Here is a 24,874-nt window from a genome sequence, read left to right on the forward strand (position 1 = left end):
TGACGGCGTGCTCTTCGAGCTCACTGGCCGTAAGTTTCTGGAAGGGGGCGCAAGTGGGGAGTCTGAGACTTCGTCCCATCAGGGGTGGATGGTACCGAGAGACTTGCAGTCAGTTCTGAAATAGCACTCGCTCGCCCTCTTCTGGTTGCTTCCAGTACTGCATCTGCTGGTTCCTTGAGCAAACAACTGCTTCATTATTGAGTGCCAGGCTCAAGGAGACCGCAGTGAAGAAAAAAATCCCTGCCCTCATGGGTCTGACATTCTAGCGGGAGTAGGGGACAGAACAGCATCATATTTAACAACCTGGCAGCAAGAGCCTGATTCCCGGAGTTCAGATCCTAGCTCCGCTCCTGGCCAGCTGGGTGACCCTGGGCAAGTTACTCATCCACTCCGGGCCTCAGTTTCCTCATCTGTTAAATGGGGGTGATCGTAGTGGTAGAAAGGGAAGACAAGGATAGGGACCATGCCCCGGGCTCCAGGGTCGCCCCAGGCTTCAGGATCACGCTGCTAACTCGGCTCCGAGTTTCAGGGAGTAAGAACAAGTCCGTGGAACTGGAGGATGTGAAATTCCACCAGTGTGTGCGGCTGTCTCGCTTCGACAACGACCGTACCATCTCCTTCATTCCGCCCGACGGTGACTTCGAGCTCATGTCCTACCGCCTCAGCACCCAGGTAAGGCAGGGTCAAGCCCCTGGCAAGGGGTAAGAGTTGACCCCAGAGCCTCGGAGAACTCCCTCTTCCTCTGTCTGTAGGTCAAGCCGCTGATCTGGATTGAATCTGTCATTGAGAAATTCTCCCACAGCCGCGTGGAGATCATGGTCAAGGTGGGCCCTGGGGAATAATTGCTCACAATGCTGGATCCGCCCCTTCATACCCACTGCCCCTCACTTCCTTCCAGCCACATGAGTCTTCTGGCTGGTTCTCAAACACGCCAGGCATGGTCCCCGGCTGTCCCCTGGATCATTCTGCCCCCAGCCACCCATATATACACATAGCTTGCTCCTTCACCTCCTTCAGTTCTTTGCTTAAATGTCACCTCCTCAGAGAAGCCCTCCCTGATTTTCCCACCTCCCTTCTTTGCTGTAGTTTTTCCCTTATTACTTACCACCATCTGACACATGATCTGTTTTACTTATTTACTTTCATACACGTATATAAACCATATAGTGTATTTATATGGTTTAAAGATTAATAATAAGCCACACAGCTTATCTGAACGTGTCTGGCTCCACCAGCTCTTCTGAACCCCCACCTGCCCCTTCCCCAATTACTGCTCCTCTTTTGCCTGCAGGTAGCCACAATTTTGAATTTCCTGTAAATAATTTCTTTGCTTTCCTTTATAGTTTTGCCACCTGCATTTATAACCACAAATATTTCATTCTTCTGGTTTCTGACCTTTATATCCATGGACTGGAGCTGTATGACTTTCTGTATAATTTGCTTTGTTCAGGTAACGTGGATTTTTAAGAGGAATCCCAGCAGCCAGAGCTTAGTGCATCCATTTCTGTGGCTGTAGAATATTCCACCATGAGAATCTTCTGTCCCATCTCTTGCATGGGTTGTTTTCAGTTCCTGGCTACTCTGGTTCACCTTACCATGAATACCCCTGTGCTTGTCTCCCGGTGCCCCAAGCAAGAACTTCTCCAGAGCATATAGTTAGCCCCATTTACAGATGGGAAAACTGAGGCCCAGAAGAATTAAGATGTCATTCATCTAGGAAGGGAGGGGGCACGTTGAACTTGGGTCTGCCTGGCTCAAGAGTCTGTGTTCTCAGATTTAACTTTGTTCCCCAGTCTTAGAGTCTTCGGGGAGCTGGGTTGTGGAGTGGACGGTCACGGGGTGGGGGTGTTGACATCCCCAGTGTCCCCGTCTCTACAGGCAGGGAAAGTGGAAAGGGCCTTAAAGCTGGTGCCTTCCAGAAAGAACACCCCCTGCCTTGTTTTACCTCCAGGTCCTCTGCCCCCAATCCCACCTCTCATATATTCCCCCCCACCACCAAATTCATAAATAAGAGCAGTCATCATAATGCTAGCTACTGCACATGGACACTTAGAGTCCTTGTGTTAAAAGCCAGATCTTAAAAAAAGATCTGGCTATAATGTTGTAACTTATCTGTAAGGAGAACACGTGAGGATTGAGAACACAGGCTTGGGTCAAATCCCTGCTGTGCCGGTTATCAACTACGTGACTCGGGCAAAATGCTCTTTCTCTCTGGGCCTCGGTATCCTCATGGACCTTAGGAATGGCTCCTACTTTAGAGAATTAGTGAGAGGGCTAACTGCTTGGCACAGGGCCCAGCACATGGTAGGGGGTCAGTAAATTTCAGCTTTCAAATGAAAACTCTGTGACGGGCTAAGGACCCTTCAGGCTTTGCAGTCAGAATCTTCGGCTGTGAGTCTTGGCCAGGAGCCTTTACTTTCTTGTCTGTAAGGTGGGCTGAGAGCAGAGCCTGCCTTAGGGGCTGCTCAAATGAGGGATCTTTTGAACCAGACAAAGGTGTATGACACTTTCCAAACGGAAGGCACCAAAAGCAGGGCCTCTGGGGGACCTCCCTGGCAGTCCAGTGGTTAAGACTTTGCGCTTCCACTGCAGGGGGCGTGGGTTCCATCCCTGGTCGGGGAACTAAGATCTTGCATGCTCTGCATACAGCCAAAAAACAAAACAAAAAACAAAATCAGGACCTCTGGAGTCTCTCCTGGGTGTGGACCCCGGCTCTGCCAATTGTTGGCTGTGTGTCTCCAGGCAAATGCTTTAACTTCTCTGTGCCTGTTTCCTCATCTGGAAAATAGGCTGGATTATGGTCCCCACTTCAGGGCTTTTGATGAGCTGGCACATGAAAAGACCTTGGTGAATATTTGCCTGAGTGAATTCCTCATGCCCCATGTTCTCTCCACTGACAGGCTAAGGGGCAGTTTAAGAAGCAGTCGGTGGCCAACAGCGTGGAGATATCTGTGCCGGTACCCAGTGATGCCGACTCCCCACGCTTCAAGACCAGCGTGGGCAGTGCCAAGTACATGCCAGAGAAGAACATCGTTATCTGGAGTATCAAGTCTTTCCCGGTGAGCACCGGGGATGGGCGGGGGATCTGGGGGACCTACCCCTGCTTCTTGCGGGCAAGGCAGAGAATAAATCAGAGAGCCACCTACGTGTGCACATGGCTATCCTTCAGGGATGCTAAAGCTGGAAACCAGACCAGCATAATAGTTAAATTCTCCCAATCCCAGACAGCCTTGGGAATCCCACTTCCTCTCATGGAGCCTCAGTTTGCCCATCTGTAAAATAGGCAATATCATGTTACCCACATCCTTGGGCTGCTGGAGGGAGGATTGGTCTGTCCCTGGGATATTGGTGGGGCTGTTCATCAGGGCCTGGAAAATGGGAGGTGATCATTAGAAGGTCCCTGACCAGGCTTTGCAGTCAGAAGCTTTGGCTGTGAGTCTTGGCCAGGAGCCTTTACTTTCTGGTCTGTAAAACAGGCTGAGAGCAGAGCCTACACCTAGGGGCTGCCATGAGGATTGTCTGGGGTATAGAGGGGCCCCTCAATGTGTCTGATACCTCCATGTGCCCTCAGGGGGGCAAGGAGTACCTGATGCGCGCCCACTTTGGCCTCCCCAGCGTGGAGAAGGAGGAGGTAGAGGGCCGGCCCCCCATCGGAGTCAAGTTTGAGATCCCCTATTTCACCGTCTCCGGGATCCAGGTGAGAGAAGTGGGCAGAGTGGCTCCTCTCCTTGACCTCAGTGGGTTCCCTGCTCTCCTATCTCTTAGCTTGGATCACCTCCGTTCCCTGGCCTGGCATATCTCTCCTTTGCAATCATCCTTGTCTTTTCCTGGAACAGTGTTGCCTTTTCTGCTCTCAGCCTGGGTCCCCTCCCCCTCCCCCTCTTACTTTGCCCTGTGCCTAAACTGTGTTGTGTCTATTCCCTTATACTGAGCCATCTTTCCCACTGTCCTGGACGACCTCTCCCCTAACCAACCCCCGACACTGTCCTTGCCATATCTTTGCCCTGAGCCATGTTACTTCATTTCTCCCAGCCTGTGCTTTTTTTTTTTTTAAAAAATATTTATTTATTTATTTGGTTGCACTGGGTCTTAGTTGCGGCAGGCGGGCTCCTTAGTTGTGGCATGCGAACTCTTAGTTGCAGCATGCATGTGGGATCAAGTTCCCTGACCAGGGATCGAACCCTGGGTCCCCTGCATTGGGAGCTCAGAGTCTTAACCACTGTGCCACCAGGGAAGTCCCCAAGCCTGTGATTTCTTATTCCCCGAAGTTGTGTTATATATTTTCCCCTGGCCCCAGCCAGCTCTCTCCCCCTAGCCTGGGCCACCTCCTATCATCCCTTTTCAGGTCCGATACATGAAGATCATCGAGAAGAGTGGTTACCAGGCCCTGCCCTGGGTCCGCTATATCACCCAGAGTGGCGGTAAGGCAGCCCAGCTCCCTGGGATGACGGAGACAAGGAGATGAAAGGGGATGGTCTTAGGGCTTTAATACATCCTGTCTCAGAGGGCTCCAAAACTCAACAGGCCTGGCCCCAAGTCTACCCTGTCTTTGTCAGTGTGCCACCCTGGGCCTCAGTTTGCTTATCTTTAAAGTGGCGACAGTTGCCAGTTCCAGGTTAGTGGTGGTGGGGTTTGGATGAGGGGCTGAACACATAGCACCCTCATCTACTGCCTGGAAGCAGGCTTGTTGCTGTGGTTACAGCCCCCATGTTTGAGCCAGTCCTTAGCCTTGTTTCATACCTGTAGGGTTGATCATGAGCGCTGGGGAAGGGGCTGGACTTGGGTGGGGGGCCTGTCTCTTTGACTCCTTTCCCCAGTTCTGAGATGGTCCCTGCTCATTGTTTCCCTGCAGATTATCAACTTCGTACCAGCTAGAAGGGAGAAGAAGTGGGGGCTTGAACATAGGCCGTCCTCTCCCCAGGCCCCGACTGCGAACTCTAGAGAGAGAGAGGGAAGATGGGATGCGTGTGTGTGTGGGACGGCAGTCCCTGAATTAGCAGTTTCTTAAGGGCTGGCTGGCTCCCAGCCTTTTCCTTTACCCATAGGCTGGGAGGGATGGTCTCCCTGTCTCCAGGCTCCCGCCCCTCCCCCCTCCCATTTTATATGAAGAAATAGAAAAGGGGCTTGAAGTCCCCCTCATGAGTGCCTTCTTGCAGTGACCTGCCTTAGGAGGTGTGGGGAGGCCCTCCTCCACAGCTGCTGAGCCCAGAGACCCCGCTGGCCCATTCTGAGTTTTAGGATGGCATTAAAAATGAATCTAGCTGCTGTTATGTGTTTCTTGGCTGGCGGCTGGGGGGTGCCAGGGCTGTCCCCTGAAGTGCTGGGATAACCGTGAGCAACACATATCCATTTCTCATCCCGATTGCCACTCATCTGGGCCCTCGTAGTTGCCCCCACTTTGGTTCCCAGGGCTCTGGGCTTCCCTCCCCCACGACAGCCAGTTACCATCATAGCCGCCAGAGGGCGCCCGTTAACTCCTAAATCAGATCATAGCTCCATTCTTTTTAAAAAGTAAAAGTCAAGCGCTCACAGCAGCCCACAGGCCTGATCAACATTACCCCTCCCCGTCCCCTACCTGCCCTCACCTCCTGCCCCCTCTCTCCCTCTCTCCCTCACTCTTCCTGGACTTACTAGGCGTGCTCCTACCTTAGGGCCTTTACATCTGCAGCGTCTTCACCTGGTATGCTTTCCCCCAGAGATCCCACATGGCTCCTTCCCTCACCTTCAGGTCTCAAATCAAATGTCACCTCCTCAGGGTGGCCCTCTCTGACCTCTCTCTTTCAACGGCCTTCTTTTCCCAAGAGACTATTACTTATCCCGATTTGTCAGCTCCACAGTGTGTACCATTCTGAAAATATGTAATTATTGTCTTCTCCAGCCCTAAACGGTAGGCGTCCTGCAGCAGGAGGCACCCAGCTTGCTCTCCACTTGGCCGCCTAGTACACAGTAGGTGCTCCGTAAATGTTTGAAGGTCTCTGTTAAGAGCCTCCGACCGCGACTCTCGCCTCCCAGGCTTACCCACGTGGCACCTGCAGCGTGAACTTTCCTCCACGCCCTTGCACTTGCTGTGCCCCGGCTGGCCCCAACTGAGCCGAATGTGATTCCTTCCTCATCCACCCCGTTTCCACGTTTTATTTTCTTCACCGTGCTTAAGACTATCTAAAATTATTAAGTTGCTTGAATGTGCGCTCCCCAGCGCCGGGTTCCTGCACACAGAGAACGGTTCCTGCACACAGAGAGTGAATGAATCAAAGCGCTCAGCACAGTAAGAGCTAATAAATACTTATCGCACGGTAGAACTCCGAACAGGGCGGCCCCAGCCCTGCCTCCCTTTCCCTCGGAGGTGCCGAGGTCCCGGAGCGGCCCGTGCTACTCTGCTCCTGACCTTTCTCCCCTGGGTCAGTTAAACCGGCCCTCTTTCCCGCCCGCCCGGCGCATTTGAAAAACCGAAAACCCCGCCATTGCCGGCGGTCTACCGGTCGCCGCAGTTCGCCCAATCAGAAGCGGACTCGCCCACGCCCGTGTGCACAGCCTCCCCGGCGACGCGTGGCCATTGGCTGCGCTGGCCGAGTGGGCGGGGCACTATAGGGTCCAGAGCCGGGCAATGCAGCTGGGCTACAACCTAGCTAGTTCTTAAGAAAACGAATCCGCGGCGTTCGGGGGCGGGACCCTGAGCGCGTTGGCTCCGCCCCCTGGCGGCCGGCTCGGCTGCGGCGTCGGCGTCTGCTCAGAACAGACCCCGCCCGTCGAGGAGGAGGGAGGGTGAGTTGGGGGAGACCCGGCCCCCAAGGGGCGGGCGCCGGGCCGGGCGCTGCGGGCCTCGGAGGGTTGGGCCCGGGCCCACCGGCCGATAGGGGGAGGAGCCGGCCGGGAGGGCGGGGGTCGCGCAGGAGCCCCGGACTGGCGAGTCGGACCAGGAGCCTCGCGCAGGCCGGGGACGCTGTGGGAGGGTTGTTCGGGCCAGCGCCGGTGGGCTCCCCCGCACTGACCGCGTCGGGGTGGGGCGGGGGGCTTCGCAGGCCGCAAATATCGACATGCTGCTGGAGGAGGTCCGCGCCGGCGACCGGCTGAGCGGGGCGGCGGCCCGGGGAGACGTGCAGGAGGTGCGCCGCCTTCTGCACCGCGAGCTGGTGCACCCCGACGCCCTGAACCGCTTTGGCAAGACGGCGCTGCAGGTGAGGCCCGGCCCTCCCGCAGCGAGGGCGAGGCGGGGAGCGGGGCGAGGGACCCCAGATACCTTCCCTCTTCTCTCCTTGTTCCCGTTGGTAGCCGACTGGGGTCTGTTCCTCCATCGCTGGGCAGACTTGGCTCCCTGATGTCCCCTTTCTTAGGTGGGTGGTGGATGGGGTTAGGTTGGGGGAGGGGAGAACTTTCCATCTTTGGAGTATTCCTCGTTCTATGATTGCGGAGGATTCAGTTTCCCTGGAGAAGTTCGTATTCCTTGGGTGAGGGTTCAGCTTCTTTGGATCCCGGTTTCATGAGGACGGCTCCGGTTTCTTGGAGCTTGCATGGAGGATCCGACCGCAGGAAAAAAGGATTCATGTTTCCAGGGTGTCCCCATTTTCTGGGGGGGGTTCTCTGAGAGGTATCCAGTTTCTGGGGGGTCGGGGAATCTCCATTCCCGCGGGATTTTCATATTGGCATATTATTGGGGAGATCCCAATAAGGGAATAGTTACAGATTGCATGGGAGTCCCTCTTCCCTTGGGGACATTTACAAAAGGGGAACCCCATTTCTTGAGAGGGTCAGGTACCTTTGGGAGCATCCTCACTATATGAGAGGGGGAAATTCCTTGGAGATGGAGTTTCAAATTCACTGGCCATCTCCTTTCCCTTGAGGGGGCTGTTCTCTGAGGTCTGTTTCCTGGCGGGGGTTTCATATTTCCTGATGATTTCCCATCTGTGGAGAGAAGTGTCTCTGGTTCCTTGGGGGAGGGTCTCAGGTTCCTTGAAAGTTTCCATGGGGCTATACCCTAGGGGGAGTGTATTATCCTTGGGGCGGGGGTGGCCAGTTTTTTGAGGGTCCTTATTCCCAGATCATCTTCTATGGGGTCTCAACAGCTGCCTGGGAGTTTATGTTCCCTGAAGTTTCTCGTTCGCTAGAGGACCTCGTCTCTGGCATTCTCTACTCCTGAATGCCCCTCTCTGCAATCACCCATTTTCCTGGACCTCCTCCTTCGGAGACCCCCTCACCCTCTACCCCCCGAACAGGTCATGATGTTTGGCAGCCCCACCATCGCCGTGGAGCTCCTGAAGCAAGGTGCCAGCCCCAATGTCCAGGATGCCTCCGGCACCACTCCAGCCCATGATGCAGCACGCACTGGATTCCTTGACACCCTGAAAGTGTTGGTGGAGCATGGCGCTGATGTCAATGCACCTGATGGCACCGGGGCCCTCCCCATCCATCTGGCAGTGAGAGAGGGCCACACGGCTGTGGTCGGCTTCCTGGCTGCCGAGTCCGATCTTCATCACAGGGACGCCAGGGGGCTCACACCTCTGGAGCTGGCAAGGGGGAGAGGCGCTAAGGATCTCATGGACATACTGCAGTGGCATACGGTGGCACCACTGTGACCTGGGGCCACCCACTCCGGCAGCAGGACCCGGCTGGGTTCTGTGTCAGAAGAGGAGGGAAGAAACACTTTCTCCCTTTCTTCCTCCTGCCCACTGCCGAGGGACACCAGTTTGTGGCTTGTTGGTGTTGATTTCTGGGGTGTGTGTGTTTGAGGTACATTTCTCATTTTTTTTTCTCACCCCTTTTGGTGTGTTGGGCAGAGAAGGGCTCCTGCAGGCAACAGCCACCTAAACGGTTCGGTTTCCTCCACGCCCCGACTGCTGGGGCTACAGACGAGTCCCAAGGGCAGAGCGTTTAAAGCCCCAGCCCTAGAGTGAGGTCATCGCTTCCAAGGCTCCTGGAACCTGTCGACCTTGGCTGGCTGTACCCAGAGAGAGACCTCAAGTGTGCACACTGCTTTCCGGCATGGGGGAGGGGGGAGTGTTCCAAATCAATAAAAGGGTAGTATGAGTTCATTCATATTTTGTTGAAAGCTTGGTTTCCAGTCCCTTGTACAGCGTTAAAGAAAAAAAAAAGTCTATTTATTATGATTTATGGAAGAAATTGTTGTGTGTGTAATTTAATGTTTTTACCCATTAAATTAAGATTTGTGCATGATCACAGCGCCGGTGGCTTCTGATTTTTGAGGCTGCGATGGAAAGTCGCGTGTTCAGGATGTTTGTGGGAGTGGGCACCGGGGTCGCGGATCCTGGATGCTTTGGGGGAGGGGAGAGAGTGGTAATTCCCAGGGCGCCACGGTGAGTGAGCTGGGTGGGGCAGCGGTTTGCGCTGTCGGAACGGAAGGGAGGCAGGAAACCGCGAGTGGAGAAAGGGCCCCCAGATGTCAGCTGGGTGTCGGGAGCCCCGGCGGGTGGGGGAGTCGGGTGGGCGGTGGCTGCAGCCTTCCCCGCAGAGGCGTGGCCCATGGGCGGGGACTGCGGTCACAGGGCAAGGGATCCCGGAAGGACCGGGGGCGGATTAGGTGCGGCCCATGAGGTTCCGCCCCATTTAAAGCTCGCTAGTGAGTAGCCCCGCCTCCGGGGGGGGGGTGGAGCCTCTTCGCACGCGTGCGCAGTGGATCGTAGAGCCGCCATGCCGGAGCCGCGCGGGTCGTCACCCCTGCGGGTGAACGCGGCGTTCGCCGCGCGGTACGGCCGCTACCGGGAGCGCGAGGAGCTGCAGCGGCGTGAGTGCGGGGCGCATGCGCGCTGGGCGCCGGCGCGTGCAGGGCGGTCGGGAAGTGGGGGTTGATCTGCTCCCCCAGCCTGAGCTGGGGGGGATCCCATCTGTGCCCCACAGTGAAAGATCGCTATGGGGATAGGGACAGCGGCGGCGACTCCAGCTCCGAGTCTGACTCCGACGACGAGCGCGTGGTGAGCTTCCCCGCCTCTCTCCCGGACTTGCAGGAGGTGTCCAAGCCCCACACCGCATCCCGGCCCGGACTTATAGGGGGCGGCTAACCTCCAACCCCATCGCGCCGTACGGGAGCGTCCATCTCCCACCCCCCATTTCCATGAGGGACAGGCAGCGCCCTTCCCATACCCAGGGAGTGGGCAGATCTCCCCTACTTCCTCTCCCCTACCTCGGATCTACCTGCCCATCTTGATCTGTGAGGTGTGAACCCTCTGTCCACATTTTCGTCCCTAACAGTTTAACCGTTTCTCCGTGTCTGCCTCTGTCCCCAGAATGGGGCATCCCTCTGCCACATGCGGCACCCAGCTTTTCCCCATATCAGCCCTGATCTTCCCAGCCTCACTGAGCAGTCCAGCCCTTCCTCTCTGTTCTGATGTGCCCTCTGCCCACTTGCCCCTAGGTTGTCCATCCCTTGTTGATACCAGAAAGTACCACCCACCCCCTTGCCTGCTACCTTCCTCTGTCTCATATCCCGTACCTATGTGTGGCCCACCCCCAAGAGGGCCCCTCTCCTTCCTCCACCTAATTGACCACTCCCCACAATTCAGATCCAGCCCTCCACCCCCACCTGCCTCTACCCAGCCGGATTCCCCCGCTTCCTTCCTCCTAACATATACCCCTCTATGCACACTAATTCCCACACACTCTCAGCCCACCTGCCCCTGTTGCTTACTGCCCCCATCACAGCCCCTTTCTGAAGTCTGTCCCCACCCCTTTTCCTGCCCTAGGAATTTGACACTCAGCAGGAGCGTGACTTTTACAGGACCCTCTCCTTACTGAAGAAGAAGGATCCGCGCATCTATCAGAAAGATGCCACCTTCTATCAGAGAACAGGTCTGGGGCTACTTCTACTGAGGCCCAGATTCCTCATTGCTTTGTAGGCGGTTGTGACTGTTTAATGGATCTCCACACACATCAAAACTGATTAGCAAAGGGACTTCCCTGGCAGTCCAGTGGTTAAGACTCCATTCTTCTACTGCAGGGGGCACGGGTTCAGTCCCTGCTTGGGGGAACTAAGATCCGGCATGCCACGCGGCAAGGCAAAAAAAACAAAACAAAAACACCGCTTAGCAGAGTGTCTTAGGTTAAGACCTGTTGTCACTAATAACGGCTGTGTGCTTGGCCCTGTTCTGAGTGTGAATTATTCACTGAATGATCACTGCCAGGTACTTCCAGGTCATAGCAAGTGTGATGCCTCTTTGATAGCTGGGAACTAGTGGCTCGGGGATTTGAAACCTAGGTCTGACTCTGGCCCAGCATAGTCTTGCTCTCTGCCTGGGAGAGGAAGGGGTTTGTGGATGTGGATGATGGCAGGTGTCTTCTGGTGTCCCCGCAGCATCGTCCTCAGACAGTAAGGAGGAGCCAGCAGCTGAAGAGAAACAAAAGAAGGTGCAGCCCATGTACCTGAAGGACTACGAGAGGAAGGTTATCTTGGAGAAGGGAGGGTAAGGAGAAAGCCTGACTCCTCTGCTCCCACCTTCCCAGGGCAGGTGGACACATCAGGCACTTAGGGGCAGGGGTGGGAAGAAGCCAGTGACTCACCAGAGTTGAGGGAACCCTGGAGAGCAGGAGCCTGCCTGCACCCCACTGCCCCCTCCACCAGCTGTTGCTCTTAACAGCCCCCTACCCCATGGGGACAGACAGGCCATGGGGAGTCTATTCTGAAGCCTTCTTCCTTCTTCACACAGCAAATATATTGATGAGGAGAATTCAGATGGGGAGGCCTCCAATCAGAGACTTCAGGTGAGTGGGGTGGAGGCTGGGTGGGGGGCTTGGGGGCGCTTGAAGCCTCAGGGCTGGGCCTGAGGCCCATGTCACTCTCTCTGCAGCAGACCTCATTGAAAAGTTATGTGGAAGAACAGAAACAGCTGAAGGAAAGGTGAGCCCTGGGGCTGGCTGAGTGGCCAGGTGGAAAGGAGTTGAGGCGCTGAGGTTGGGCGGGCCTGGGTTCAAATCCAGCTCTGTCACTTAATGGCTGTGTGCCCTTGGGCACATCGCTTGCTAGCTCCGGGCCTCGGTTTCTGCATCTGTGACATGGGGTTGGTCATGGGCTCTATGTCACAGCACAGCTCTGGGCTTGTCAGGACGAGCTCAGGGATTAGTAGACGGGGCTTGTCTTGGGGCAGCGGGCAGGGCCAGCCCACCCGTCCTGAGGCTTGTTCTCTCGCACGGGCAGCTTCCGGGCATTTGTGGAGGACAGTGAGGACGAGGACAGTGCCGGCGAAGGTAGCTCCGGGTTGCTGCAGAAACGTGCTAAAAGCAGAGAGGAGAAGGTGGGTGCTGGGGCCCAGCTAGATGGGGGCTGGTGGCAGAGAGGGGGCCCCAGGGCTCCCACAGACCCTCAGCGCTGGCCTTCCCCCCAGGCCCAGGAGGATGCTGATTACATTGAGTGGCTGAAGGGGCAGAAGGAGATTCAGAACCCCGACACCCTGAAAGAACTGGTGAGTTCGCATTCATGGTCACTGACCCACTAAACTACCTGGTCTGCTTCCATCCAACCTTTCCCTGGAAACCGGCCCTTGAGACGGTAGCCAGGAGCACATTCTCTAAAGATGGGGTGTGTCCCTCTCTGGGCCTCAGCTTCTACATCTATAAGATGAGGATTAGCCCACCTACTTCCTAGGCTGGCTGTGAAGCTGCAGTCACCAAATCCACTGGGTGCCCACATCTGTGCTCCTTCCCTGTCCCTGATCCGGGTCCTGTTACCCACCCCCTTCACCCCTAGACTCACCTCAAGGAATATTGGAACAACCCAGAGCTAGATGAGGGGGAGCGCTTCCTGCGGGATTACATCCTCAACAAACGCTACGAGGAGGAAGGAGATGAGGAGGAAGCGGAGGAAGGAGAAGAAGGGTGAGTAGCCATGTCCCCCAGGGGCCTGGAGCCAGCACTGGCCAGAAAGGAAAAGGCACCAGGCGTTTACACTTTTTCACATAGATGGTAGCAGAGTTAGCCTTTTTCTTTTCTTTTCTTTTTCTTTTTTTTTTTTTGCGGTACGAGGGCCTCTCACTGTTGTGGCCTCTCCCGTTGCGGAGCACAGGCTCCGGACGCGCAGGCTCAGAGGCCATGGCTTACGGGCCCAGCCGCTCTGCGGCATGTGGGATCTTCCCGGACCAGGGCACGAACCCGTGTCCCCTGCATCGGCAGGCGGACTCTCAACCACTGCGCCACCAGGGAAGCCCTTTTCTTTTTCTTTTTGGCTGTGCTGTGTGGCATGCAGGATCTTAGTTCCCCAACCAGGGATTGAACCTATGGCCCCTGCAGTGGAAGTGTGAGTCTTAACTACTGGACCACCAGGGAATTCCCCAGAGTTAGCCTTTCTTGAGGAAAAGCTGCAGAGTGTGGGCTCTGGAGCCAGGGGGCCCTGCCACTGGATTTCCATGCCTCGGTTTTCCCATCTGTAAATGGGGGTAACGGTGGCACCCTAGCAGAGGGTTCTTGTGAGGATTAAATGAGTTAATATGCTGGTACACAGGAGTGCAGGAGCTCGGCTGACGCCCCCAGTCCCATCCCATCTCATCCCTCAGGGTCCCGGGCCCCCCGGTCCAGCTGGCCGTGGACGACTCCTCAGACGAGGGTGAGCTGTTTCTGAAGAAACAGGAGGACTTTGAGCACAAGTACAACTTCCGCTTCGAGGAGCCAGACTCTGCCTCGGTGGGTGGCCAGTGCCAGCTCCAGGGAGGACCTGGCCCGCAGGGTCCAGGCCGGGAGAGCCTGGAATCATCTCTGCTGCCCACAGGTCAAGACCTATCCTCGGAACATCACATCCTCCGTGCGCCAAAAGGACGAGCGCAGGAAGGAGAGGAGGGAAGAGACGCGGGAGCGGAAGAGGAGGGTGAGTGTCTGTTGGGGCGGTGTGCTGTGAGGAGGCGGGGCCCAGCCTGCAGGGGGCAGGGGGGAGCCCATACCCTCCCTCTCCCGTGAACTGCCGCCTGCAGGAGAAAGCGAGGAAGCAGGAGGAACTCAAGCAGCTGAAAAACCTGAAGAGGAAGGAGATTCTGGCCAAGCTGGAGAGGCTGCGGCAGGTCACAGGCAACGAGACACTGGGCTTTGAGGAGCAGGACCTCGAGGACGACTTTGACCCCGTCCAGCACGACCAGCTCATGCAGGTGTGGCCCCAGAGTCCCAGCCCGGCTGTGCAGCCAAGTGCTCAGAGTGTGGCTCTGGAATCAGCAGTCCCTTCCTGGCTGTGTGGCCTCAGAAAAGTGACTTGACCTCTCTGACCCTGTGTCTCTGTCTATAAAGTGGGTCTAACTGCAGCATTTATGTCAGGGCTGTTGTAAAGATAGCCTGAGAGGAATACTAAATGTTAATTAACTTGGTAAATGCTCAAGGAACTGTGAGTCCTGGTATTTCCTTTAAACTCATTTATTGAGCCGTTAGTGTTTATTGTTGTATTTGGGGAAACACAGCTTCAGGCCACTGGAACAGGCGATGAGGGCTGGATGGGAGAACAGTGGGGACCACGGGCACCGCAAAGCTGCCCCTGACTAAGCCTGGGAGGTCAAGAAAGGAGACTAAGGATGCATAGGTGGGCCAGGTGAAAACTGGAGTGGGTGGGTGCTGTGTGGTCAGTGTTCAGCCTTCACTTTCTAGAAGCTTCTCACTCCTGAGCTTCAGCTTCTCAATATTTGGCAGTAGTTTCTGTCTCTTGGGGAGCTTGTGAGAACACAGTGAGATGCAGCCCAGCGTCCAGCATGTAGTAGGTGCTTATAAATGGCACGGTTAGCAATATCTGCCTTTGCCAGCCAGTGGAACAGGGGGCAGAGAGCAGGGGGGTCAAGGGGGCAAGATGAGCCAAAAGTGGGTGTGGAGGAGCCCAGACACACAGGGTTCCCCCGACATCAGGAGCTGAGGGGGGTGCTGCAAGGCCATTTAAGGTGCAGGAGTGCTGCCATCTGGGGGGAGTGGGCCCTGCTCACCCTCCTGGCCCCGACCCTGCAGAAGTGCTTCGGGGACAAGTACTACGGAACCATGGAGGAGGAGAAGCCACAGTTTGAGGAAGAGGAAGGGCTTGAAGGTGAGGTCACTTGGGGCAGTGGGCTGGGGGTGGGGGCTGCTTGGCCTGACATGACCCCCCAGCCCATCCCTGCCTGCCTGTCCTCTGGAATCAGACGACTGGAACTGGGACACGTGGGCTGGGCCGGAGCAGGGTGGAGCTTGGAGCCAGCAGGAGCCGCACTGCGAGGACCCCGACTTCAATGTAGGTGCCCTGGGCGCGGGGATCTGGGGGTCCTCAGAGGGTCCCGAGGACCGCAAGGGCAGGCCTGACCTGCGCATCCCGGCAGATGGATGCCGACTATGACCCCAGCCAGCCTCAGAAGAAGCAGCGCAAGGCTCCTTCGTTGGGCAAGAAGAAGCGAAAGTCGCCCTTCGCCACAGCCGTGGAGCAGGAGAAGCCTGTGTTTGACCCTGGTGAGGCCCGGGTGGGCGGCCGTGGGCAGGCAGGGGCTCCACAGGGCCCGGCACACCCCGGCAGCCTGGCTCTGTCCCCGCTCAGGGGACAAGACATTCGAGGAGTACCTGGACGAGTATTACCAGCTGGACTACGAGGACATCATCGATGACCTGCCCTGTCGCTTCAAGTACCGCGTGGTGGTGCCCTGCGACTTCGGGCTCAGCACCGAGGAGGTGGGACCCTGGGGGCACCCGCTAGGCAAGGGGGAGCCTGGAGCCATCTGTGCTGTGACGTGGCCTGTTTCCTCATCTCGAAAACAACAGGAATAATAGTGCTAATGACAGTACTAATAACATTACCTGCCTCAAAGGGTTTCTGTGAGGCCGGGGCTCAAACAGTGCCTTGCCCACGGCAGGCCCCAGTAAATATTAGTTTTAATGCTGTTACCGTATGTCAGCAGCAGGGCGACCCTTAAGACTTGACACAGGTTCAAATCCTGGCTCAGCCGTTCACCAGCTGTATAACCTTGGACATGTGACTAGAGCCTCTGTTTCCCCGTCTGTAAAATGGGCCTCATAGCAGCCCCACCTCATGGACGCGGATGTGAAAAAAATATGCTTTGAATGTCACTTGCGCCTTAGCCACAATGGCTGTGGATGCTTGACAGCAAAAATAGACGATGTTTATTGAGCTTATAACATCTGCATTCACTTCATCTTCCTGATGACCTTCCAGTAGGTTCTAAGGGGGTGCCCAACTCATAAGTGAGGAACCTGGGCCTCATCTGTAATTAGCAAACCCAGTCAGTGGCATGGAGACCCCTGCCCTGGTCTGAGGCTGCTGGGACCACAGTGCATGGGGTCAGGGCTCAAGGGCCCAAATTGTAATCTGAGAGTAGCCACTTCCTGGCCATGTGACTTGGGGCAAGGATCCCCTCTCTGAGCCTCAGTTTCCCCATCTGATGCCCCCAACAACAAAAAAATCAATTAGCCTCTGCAGAAATCAGTTCTTTCTCACCATCATGACATTTCTGCTGGGTGGAACTGGCATTACCCGGCTTTGACCCATGAGGTGACTAAGGCTTAAGAGTCAGGGCCCCCTGGGGCTCACGAGCAGGACCCCACTCTCCCTGTCCTTGCAGATCCTCACTGCCGATGACAAGGAGCTGAACCGATGGTGCTCCCTGAAGAAGACCTGCATGTACAGGTGACGGGGTGGGGCTGGGCCAGGTGCCGGGGGGGCGGGCAGGCTGAAGGCAAGCATGAGCAACTCCCAGAGCACCCAGCGGCCTGCAGGTCGGAGCAGGAGGAGCTGCAGGACAGGAGGGCGTACAGCCAGAAGGCCCAGAACGTATGGAAAAAGAGGCAGATCTTCAAGTCACTCTGCCCAGAGGAGTAAGTATTGTTGGTTGTAGGGGGTGGGTGGGCTTGGGAGCCTGCCAGGCCCAGGTTTGAGTCATGCTCTGTCAGCCATCTGTCACATGACCTTGGGAATGGGGTTTCCCTTCTGATACCTGGGTGTCAAGTCCTGGCTGGGCTGTAGCTGTGTGACATTGGGCAAGTCACTTTCCCTCTCTGGGCCTGCTTCCTTATTTATAAAATGGGGATAAAGATGGCTCACTTCTTGTTGGGTTTTTCTTTTTTTTTTTGAGGATTAAGTGAATTAATTCACACACAGTGCTTAAAACAATAAGTTCTGGATAGGTATTAGCTCTTGTTATTATGCCTGTTATTTCCTGATCTATAAATGAGGAGTGATAAAAGCTCACGGAGCTGATGGAAAGCTAAAATGAGTTAATTTGTGTGAAGAGCTTAGTGCAGGCCCAGGCTCAACATTCAAAATTATCAGTGACGCAATCCAGCCTCAGAGTTCTGTAGAAAAATCCCAGCTTGGTATTGCATTAGACCCACATTTGAGTCCCAGGCAGGCCCCTGAATTGTTTTATTTTTTTTTATTTTTGGCCGCGCCACGCGGCACATGGGATCTCAGTTCCCCGACGAGGGACTGAACCCCTGCCCCCTGCAGTGGAGGCACGGAGTCTTAACCACTGGACCGCCAAGGAAGTCCAGGCCCCCGAATTCTGAGCCTCTCCTTTTCACATCTGTAAAAATGGGGGATGGAAAGCCTAACTGTGACTGGCCTGGGCTGAGCCACGCCTTCCTCCTCCAGGACAGAGATGCCCACGGAAGCCACAGGGAAGCCACAGAGAGACAAAGCTGGCCCACAGGGGCAGCTGCTGGCACCCGATGGGGCCTGTGGGAAGTGGCCCCAGCCTGAGAGCCCCCCAGTACAGGAAGAGGCAGCCCCTGCGACACCCACCGAGAAACCGGCCCCCCAGAGGCAGAGGAGGGGCAAGAAGGCACGTCTCCTGGGCCCCACAGTAACACTTGGTGGATGCGAGTTCAGCCGCCAGAGACTGCAGGCCTTTGGCCTCAACCCCAAACGGCTGCACTTCCGCCAGCTGGGCCGGCAACGGAGGAAGCGGCAGGGGCCTAAGAGCCACCCCTGAGCTCAAGGGAGCCTGCAGGGGCCTTGGGACTCCTCCCCGTCAATCAAGCCCCCTCTTATCGACTGTATAGACCCTCACATCTACCTGTGGGCAAGGGAGTCTTCCCATCTTAAGATATGTGAAAGCTGAGGCCTACTCAGTAAGCTTCCCCGGATGACTTGGAACCTCACCTCGAGACATACCCTGAGCCCCGTCCCTCAAATGCTGGGCCCAGCCATAGCCAAGGTCAAGTCAAACGGCTTTATTAGCCCCCATTGGTCACAGCCCCGCCTCCCTCCCACCAGCCCTTGGCAGGATGGGGGCGTTGGGACCGGTGAGGGGCATGGACGGTCCAGTGCAAACTACAGTACTGAGTCAGGCCCTGAGTGGGTGCCCGGGGGCCCTCCCTCCCTGCCTGGTGAGGAGGGCCTAGCTGGTGGGAGGCAGGTGTGCGGGCTCTGTTCCTGGCTGAATGGCCCCGGCCCGGAGGCTTCCTGGACTGCTCTCAGCTGCACTTGTCAGGGAGGGGAGTTCAAGCTCCCACACCCAGAGTGACATAAATAAAAAAATAAATAGGGTCGTGTCTTCTCCCTCATCCCCTCCCTTTATAAAAACACAAAGTCCTCAGAGCTTGGGCGTTTAGCCTTGAGGAGCCGGCCTGTGCGAGGAAGCCGCAGTGTGGGTTGGGAGGGCTGGGAGCAGAGGTCGTCCAGGCTGTGGTCCTGAGCATGGCCCTCAACCAGGGTGAACATGGGGTATCGCTCTGTGGCTGAGGAGGAGCTGAGGACCTGGTGGGAGGAGAGAGAAGAGCTCAGCCCCCAAGCCATGTTAATTATCCTAGTAGGTATAATTATCTTAACAGGTATATTTATCAGGTGCTTCCTGAACTCAACTCCCATCCCTCCAGGGCAGTGATGCAGGCCAGCCAATCAGCACCTTCTGTGCCCTGGCTATAGTGATTGGCTCAGTGATGAGCACATGGCAGGGTCCTACCACTTGACCCCCTGGAAGCAGCTGTCCCCTTAAAGTTTTCATTTCATGCCTCTTTTTGCTCTAATTAGAGCTGGGCTTTTGCAGCTTGTGGTCGGGATAATAATCTTAACAACATAGCCTGGATGTGGCCTTGCCAGGTCTGCTGGCCTCAAAGCCTCTGTTCCTCTTCTACCCTCGCCCTGCCCTTTGCCTCCCACCCTCCAGCATGCCTTGCTCACCCTGGTCAGCTCTGAGCAGAGCGTCTCAAACTCCTTCCTGTCTCCAGCATAGAACCCCACAGTACAGCTCGGGTCCATCTTGGCAAAGGCCATCTTGCGGGGTGAGGTGCAATGGAAGGACTGGGGCAGACAAACAAGGGAGGCTCGGGGGGAACCCTCCACAGGCCTCCAACCCCACCCTGGGGATCCCAGCTCACCTCTAGGGGGAAGTCGGCCTGGCTGACATCCACAGTGGGCTGGCAGTAGTGAGGGTCCAGGTAGAGGAGGAAGTCATCTGCAGGGGAGGAAGCATGAGCAGGGGTGGAAGAGGGTAAGGTGGGATGGGATGAAGCAGGATGGGGTGGGCCTACCCTGATAGCCAATGAAGTACAGCGAGTGGCGTGGCTTGCCCCCCATGATGCCAAGGCACAGCTCTGAACGCAGGAGCTCCTGCAGGGAAGAAAGTGGGTGAAGGTAAGGACCCCACAGCAGGTGCTGGCAGTGAGCACTGTAAGCACTGTCAACAAATGCATAGCAAAGGCCCAATGTGTGCAAACCCAAGCCTGTGCTGGGCCCTGGGGGGTAGCAGCGACCAAGATAGACAAAACCCTGCCCTTACGCAGCTGATGTTCTAGTGCGGGAGAACAAGGGACAAGATGAGCAAGTTACGTCACGTGTCACAAGGCGGTAACACTGGAGAAAGAATAAAGGCGGGAAGAAGGCTTTGCAATTTTAAACAGGGGGATCAGGAAAAGGCCTCACTGAGAGATGATGTTTTAGCAAAGAGTTAAGAGAGCATCTTGGGATACGTATAGCTGATTCACTTTGTTATAGACCAGAAACTAACACCATTGTAAAGCAATTATACTCCAATAAAGATGTTAAAAAAAAAAAAGAGTGCATCTTGGGAAAGAGTGCTCCAAGTGATGGGAACAGCAAGTGCAAAGGCTCTGAGGCAGGTGTCTTCTGAGAACAGTGAAGAGGCCTGTGTGGCTGGAGCAGAATGAAGTGAGTTGGAGAGTGTGGGCAGATGGTACAGGGCCCTGTGGGCTGTGGAGGGATCTTTGGCCTTTATTCCGGGTATAAACACATCAGGGTCTTTCCAGCCTTGCTGTTCCTTTTGCCCAGAACACTCCTCTGGCTTCTCTCTTGCTTCTGACTAGAGAGGGGCTTTCCTAGGCTGTGCAGCCACCCGCATCTGCCCCTCATCGTGTTAATTTTGGTTCCTTTAGAGTCCGAGTTGTAACACCACAGCTGTCAATTTGGTTCCACATACACTGCCTGTTATTCCCCCATTAGAACGTCTGTTCCCAGAGGGCATCAGTTGTTGCCTGTTCACCTCTGAATCCCCAGCAGCTGGGACAGTTCTTGGCACATAATTGGCGCTCCGTAACTACTGGATAAACCGATGAAGAGATGAAGGAAGCATAAACACCTAACCCAAGCTGAAAAAGTCTGCAGGGCTCCTGGGGGGAGGCATGGTAGAATCTGGTAGAACCTACCTTCATGCAGGGCACGTACACGGGGTTGAGAGTCTCACCACCCAGCCGCACTGGCACCAGGATGACCACGGATTTCCACTCAGCTGTGGGGTCTGGCCTGGCCACCAGGCGTGCCACATCCGCCTTGTACACTGGAAGGACAGGGCAGCAGGTCACATTCTCTCCGGCCCTTCGAGCCTCAGAGTATGGTCCTCCATCCTCAGGGGACCAACCCTGCCTGAGCAACCTCTTGGGATGACACTCCTGTCATCGGCAGAAAAACACCTTTCCCGTGTCCCCCCACCCCAAGCTCCCTCAGACAATCCCTGGGCCTCCAGGCATGTGTGGAATCCCCATTTTACAGAGAGGGCAACTGACGTCCTGAGACTGAGACAAACAGTGTAAAGCTAGGAGGAGTTGGAGAGCCTTCCCCGCAGCCCAGAGTGCCTCTAGTCCTCCCCGACTCGGCGCCTGGGTTTCTAAGATGGAAATGGGAGCGCTGAGCAATCCGCCAGTCAGCTGAAAGTTCCTGTGTGTCCCTCCTCAAGTCCCGTCTGCTGGTTTCTCCTCTCCCGCCTCCTCCCTTGTGGCTATGTGAGCCCCCTCCTGGCTCCCAGAAAAGTGCATTCAACCCTTTCCGGAGGCAGCTGCTATGGTCTGAATCCTTGTGCCCCCCTCTAAATTCTTATGTTGAAATCTTACTCCGCAAGGTGATGGAATTAGGAAGTGGGGCCTTTGGGAGGGGATTAGGTCAGGAGTGAAATCACTGCCCTTATAAAAGGGACCCCAGAGAGCTCGCTTGCCCCTTTTGCTACCTGAAGACACAGCAAAATGCACCAGGAAGTGGGCTCCCAACAGACACGAAAACTGCCAGTGCCTTGTTCTTGGACTTCCCAGCCTCCAGAATTATGAAAAATAAATTCCTGTTGTTCACAAGCCACCCAGTCTATGGTTTTTGGTGTGCTGTTTTGGTTTTTTGGCCATGCCGCGCAGCTTGTGGGATATTAGTCCCTGACCGGGGATCGACCAGGGCCCCGGCAGTGAAAGCGCCGAGTCCTAACCACTGGACCGCCAGGTAAGTCCCTGGTCTATGGTATTTTTGTTACAGCAGCCCTAACAGGCTAAGAAAAAGGCTCTCCTGAACTGTTTTCGAGGGAATAATAACAAGAATAGTTAAGATTTAGTGAATACTTACTAAGTGAGAAGCGCTATCCTAAGGGTTTTACTTTTATCACTGACTCACTTAATCCTCATGACAACCCTGTGAGGCAGAGACCCAACTTTCGTACATGTTGGACCTGTTTACACAGTAAGAGCGAGTTGGACCTGCGAGAGGAATTCCTTATGTCTTTTATTCTATCACTCAGGGAGAAGCCCCTGAAGTCTCCTCTCCTGGTTCCAGAGGGAGGGAAGGAATCCTGAGCACCCCGACCCAGTGTGGGCCTCGAATCCTTTCCAAGGGTCCCTCTGCCGCAGAACTTCTTTCAGCATCTGAGGAATGTGGGTCCTAAGAGGCAGCTGAGGTAGTGACTGGCTCAGGGTGAGAACCCTGTGACCTTGGCTCCCAGCCCCTTACCTGTGCAGTCCTGAGAAACGTACACCACCAGGCGGGTGACCTCTGAGCAGCTCTCCACAGCTTTCCTGGGGATGGGAGGAAAGGCCTGAGCTCCTGGGGGTACCCAGTAGCTCCCGTGTCCCCTGCAGCGGTCCTCACCTGAGTATGTGCGCCACCAGGGACGGCCCATACCAGTCACCCGCCTTCTTGCCCGAGCTCTGCCCAAGCTCCACCAGCCGGTGTAGGCCGAAGGGGGCCCGGGGATGGTCAGCGAACCAGGATACAATCTGCCGGTGCCGGCGCTCCTGCTCCGGCTCAGGGGCAGCCTGGGCCCAGCGTGGAGGCATCCAGTGGGCAGGCCCACGGTACCGGTTGGGAGAGGCCAACCTCGATGGCTCAGGGGGACCCAGGCCTGCGCCCAGGGACCACGTCCAATCTGGTAGGGATGGAGTTAAGAGTCAAATGGCAATGGTGTAGGGGGGTGGGGCACAGTTCCCACTATCCATGATTTACACACAACTCTACTGCTCCAGAGATGCCGTGTTTAACTACAATTTTCACATTCCTTCAACTTATTTTCTAAACGACTCTCACTCCCCGCCCCCCCACAAGCTTACTTTACACACAATTCTAACACGACTTTAAACTCTTTGTTTACAAACAGTTCTAACACTGCTGACCTGTGGTGGGCGCTAGGCTCCTACTGTGCCCTTCCCCCTCCACCGCTCACCTCTGGGCAGGAAGTGCAGCAGCAGCCCCTGAGCTAGCATCATCTGCCCACTCCGTAACATGCATCCCCAGCCACAGTCGGAGGTCAGGCAGCCCCCGGCGAGAGGTGGGAAGTCCCGGCGGTATGTAAACCATAGGCGAGATACAAAGTCCCGCTGGAAACGCTGGATGTCACCTACAAGAGCAGGCTTGTCAGTTGCCACCAGAAACACCCCTGGGGGACTCCTCCAACCCTAGCCAGGGGCCACCAGCTCACCCTCGCCCTCGAAGCGGTAGCGGCGGCCACAGAGATGGACGCTAGAGATCTTGCTAAAGCTGGTCCGGCTTTTGACTGCCCAACCTGGGGAGACATGGGGCAGTGTCCAGCAAGATGAAGCACTTGCTTGGCAGACACGCAACCTAACAGGGCAGCAACAGCGCTTAAATTCTCCCATCTGTGTGATGGGGATATCCTAGTTCCTATCTCAGGGAAGGCTCTGGGGAATCCGTGCTACACTTCTCCTGGATGGCGGCGGAGCCCCTAGTAACAGCCACATTCATGTCTGCCGTTAATTCGGGATGAATCAAAGCACGTCTGATTACTGTACCCATTTTACAGAGGAGGAAAATGGAGGCACAGGGAAACAGAAAACCTTGCCCGAGGTCACACGGGGAATCGACTGAGGCTTGTAAACACATTCCCCTTTGGACCTGCCAGCCAGCGGCCCGCTCTGGGCAGGGCAGGGCGGGGGACCTACCCACAGGTGACTCACGGGAGGGGAACAAAGGGTGGAATACTTGACAGGCGCAGGGTCTGGTTCTCCTTGACTCCCACCGACCTCCAAGTCCCCAGCCCGCCTGAACCCTCAGCTCGCTCCCATCTCAGAACCCAACCTCGGGGCCCGCCCCCTCCTCACCGTACTTGACGTTGTTCCAGGCTGTCAGGAACTTCGCTTTAAACTTGTCCACTTCGTCCGGCTCCCCCGGGCCGGTCCCGGACGACGCAAGAGCGGGGCCGCTGGCTCCGGAGGGCCCCAGGCCGTTGGGGTCCGGGGTTCGGGGGCGCCGTGGCCTGCGGCCCTCGGGGCTGCGCGCGTCCTCCTGGCTGCCGCTCCGGTACTGAGCTGCGGCCGGCGACACGGAGTTCATGGGCGCGCCGGGAGGGCTGACCGAGGGCCACAGGGGCCGCGCTCGAGCACCCCAGGGGCCAGGACGCGGCCAGGACGCGGGCGCCCAGGAAGGCGCTAGTGGGCCCCCAACACGGCGACTAGGCCCCCGGGCCCTGTGCGGGACGGTGTCACCGCCGCCGCCGCCGCCGCCATTTTAGCGGCCCTGGCCCCGGGAGGGAGGCGGGCGTGACACAGCCGGACGCCCCGCCCAAGCCCGGCCCCCAGCCTGGGTCCCCAGCCCCAGTCCCGTGTGGCTGCGCTGTGACTTCCTGACGCCGCGCCTCCCTGCGGCGCCCCGCGACCCCCTCCACCGCCCGTCTTATCGCAGAGCCAGGCGCGGCCACGGCCCCGCCCCTCCCGGCCCCGCCCCCTCCGTGCGGTGGGGGACTGACCCCCAGGCGGGACCCCTACGCGGTTTGCACTTGCCCACGTCCGCCACAGGATCAGAGCGCTGCTCTGCGGGCTGCGCACCCAAGACCTGCCTCGGTCGGGGGCCCAACCTGTGCGTGACACCCACTCCCCCAAACTCCCCCTTCGAGCCACACCCCTACGTGCTTTAGTTTCCCCAGGAGCAGAAGGGCTCAAGTACACGCAACAACATACACGAATCTTCCTAATTTTGCTGAGGGAAAGAAGCCAGACAAAAAAGAAGAGTATATACTCGCTGGTTCCATTTATTTAAACTCCAGAAAATGCAACCTCATCTATAGTCATAGAAAGCAGATCAGTGGTTGCCTGGGGGTGGGGCGGGGGAGAGGTGGGAGCGAGGGATAAAAAAGGGCTTGGTATGTGTTTAGTATCTTGATTGTGGTGATGGTTTCCAGCATGTGAAAGCTCAACGGATTGTACACATTAAAAGTGTGTGGTTTGTTGTATGTCAGTTATACGTCAAGAAAGCTGTAAAATTTTTTCAGTGCATCTA

General features: G+C 56.3%; 4 protein-coding genes across 6 annotated transcripts in view; 3 read left to right on the top strand and 1 right to left on the bottom strand.

Moving 5' to 3' along the window:
• AP1M2 (adaptor related protein complex 1 subunit mu 2) overlaps positions 1 to 5,262 on the top strand; it is a 9,403-nt gene extending 4,141 nt beyond the window's left edge. The window contains exons 6-12 of the mRNA XM_024746003.1: positions 1 to 29; positions 530 to 672; positions 753 to 824; positions 2,901 to 3,059; positions 3,572 to 3,697; positions 4,346 to 4,421; positions 4,853 to 5,262. Of these exons, the coding sequence (XP_024601771.1) occupies positions 1 to 29; positions 530 to 672; positions 753 to 824; positions 2,901 to 3,059; positions 3,572 to 3,697; positions 4,346 to 4,421; positions 4,853 to 4,875 (628 nt within the window). The 3' untranslated portion in view covers positions 4,876 to 5,262. The remainder of the gene's footprint in view (positions 30 to 529; positions 673 to 752; positions 825 to 2,900; positions 3,060 to 3,571; positions 3,698 to 4,345; positions 4,422 to 4,852) is intronic.
• A 1,378-nt stretch (positions 5,263 to 6,640) lies between these two features.
• CDKN2D (cyclin dependent kinase inhibitor 2D) lies at positions 6,641 to 9,173 on the top strand. The gene is made up of 3 exons (XM_024746044.1): positions 6,641 to 6,762; positions 7,020 to 7,175; positions 8,211 to 9,173. Exons 2-3 carry the CDS (start codon positions 7,035 to 7,037, stop codon positions 8,568 to 8,570), a joined length of 501 nt encoding a protein of 166 aa, XP_024601812.1. The 5' UTR covers positions 6,641 to 6,762; positions 7,020 to 7,034; the 3' UTR covers positions 8,571 to 9,173.
• A 430-nt stretch (positions 9,174 to 9,603) lies between these two features.
• KRI1 (KRI1 homolog) lies at positions 9,604 to 17,947 on the top strand. 2 transcript variants are annotated; one of them, XM_024745793.1, is made up of 19 exons: positions 9,604 to 9,736; positions 9,850 to 9,923; positions 10,692 to 10,797; positions 11,300 to 11,408; positions 11,652 to 11,706; positions 11,793 to 11,842; positions 12,140 to 12,236; positions 12,327 to 12,404; positions 12,689 to 12,816; positions 13,491 to 13,617; positions 13,703 to 13,798; positions 13,902 to 14,072; positions 14,908 to 14,983; positions 15,078 to 15,166; positions 15,252 to 15,378; positions 15,464 to 15,594; positions 16,503 to 16,567; positions 16,657 to 16,755; positions 17,531 to 17,947. In XM_024745793.1, exons 1-19 carry the CDS (start codon positions 9,643 to 9,645, stop codon positions 17,868 to 17,870), a joined length of 2,112 nt encoding a protein of 703 aa, XP_024601561.1. In that variant the 5' UTR covers positions 9,604 to 9,642; the 3' UTR covers positions 17,871 to 17,947. The 2 variants fall into 2 exon arrangements, with proteins under 2 accessions (XP_024601561.1, XP_024601562.1); XM_024745794.1 differs by having other exon boundaries at positions 11,796 to 11,842.
• A 149-nt stretch (positions 17,948 to 18,096) lies between these two features.
• Positions 18,097 to 24,280, bottom strand: ATG4D (autophagy related 4D cysteine peptidase). 2 transcript variants are annotated; one of them, XM_024745795.1, is made up of 10 exons: positions 23,701 to 24,278; positions 23,061 to 23,144; positions 22,806 to 22,979; positions 22,235 to 22,511; positions 22,097 to 22,161; positions 20,542 to 20,672; positions 19,411 to 19,489; positions 19,258 to 19,334; positions 19,061 to 19,180; positions 18,097 to 18,637 (listed from the first exon to the last, which is right to left on the bottom strand). In XM_024745795.1, the coding sequence occupies exons 1-10, from the start codon at positions 23,930 to 23,932 to the stop codon at positions 18,455 to 18,457; spliced, it is 1,422 nt and encodes a 473-aa protein (XP_024601563.1). In that variant the 5' UTR covers positions 23,933 to 24,278; the 3' UTR covers positions 18,097 to 18,454. The 2 variants fall into 2 exon arrangements, with proteins under 2 accessions (XP_024601563.1, XP_024601564.1); XM_024745796.1 differs by lacking the exon at positions 19,061 to 19,180 and having other exon boundaries at positions 23,701 to 24,280.
• Between the last annotated feature and the right edge of the window lie 594 nt (positions 24,281 to 24,874).

Source organism: Neophocaena asiaeorientalis, unplaced genomic scaffold (assembly GCF_003031525.2).
Source record: "Neophocaena asiaeorientalis asiaeorientalis breed wild unplaced genomic scaffold, Neophocaena_asiaeorientalis_V1.1 scaffold357, whole genome shotgun sequence".
Lineage (NCBI taxonomy): Eukaryota > Metazoa > Chordata > Mammalia > Artiodactyla > Phocoenidae > Neophocaena > Neophocaena asiaeorientalis.

Excerpts from the sequence above, each read along its gene's own strand:
- CDKN2D (XM_024746044.1), top strand. The coding sequence starts at position 7,035 with ATGCTGCTGGAGGAGGTCCGCGCCGGCGACCGGCTGAGCGGGGCGGCG. Across the intron at positions 7,176-8,210 it reads TTGGCAAGACGGCGCTGCAG|GTCATGATGTTTGGCAGCCC; the intron begins GTGAGGCCCGGC and ends CCCCCCGAACAG.
- KRI1 (XM_024745793.1), top strand. The coding sequence starts at position 9,643 with ATGCCGGAGCCGCGCGGGTCGTCACCCCTGCGGGTGAACGCGGCGTTC. Across the intron at positions 13,799-13,901 it reads CGCGGGAGCGGAAGAGGAGG|GAGAAAGCGAGGAAGCAGGA; the intron begins GTGAGTGTCTGT and ends TGCCGCCTGCAG. Across the intron at positions 14,984-15,077 it reads GGAAGAGGAAGGGCTTGAAG|ACGACTGGAACTGGGACACG; the intron begins GTGAGGTCACTT and ends CTCTGGAATCAG.
- ATG4D (XM_024745795.1), bottom strand. The coding sequence starts at position 23,932 with ATGAACTCCGTGTCGCCGGCCGCAGCTCAGTACCGGAGCGGCAGCCAG. Across the intron at positions 19,335-19,410 it reads GTACTTCATTGGCTATCAGG|ATGACTTCCTCCTCTACCTG; the intron begins GTAGGCCCACCC and ends CCTCCCCTGCAG. Across the intron at positions 18,638-19,060 it reads TCTGCTCAGAGCTGACCAGG|GTCCTCAGCTCCTCCTCAGC; the intron begins GTGAGCAAGGCA and ends TCCTCCCACCAG.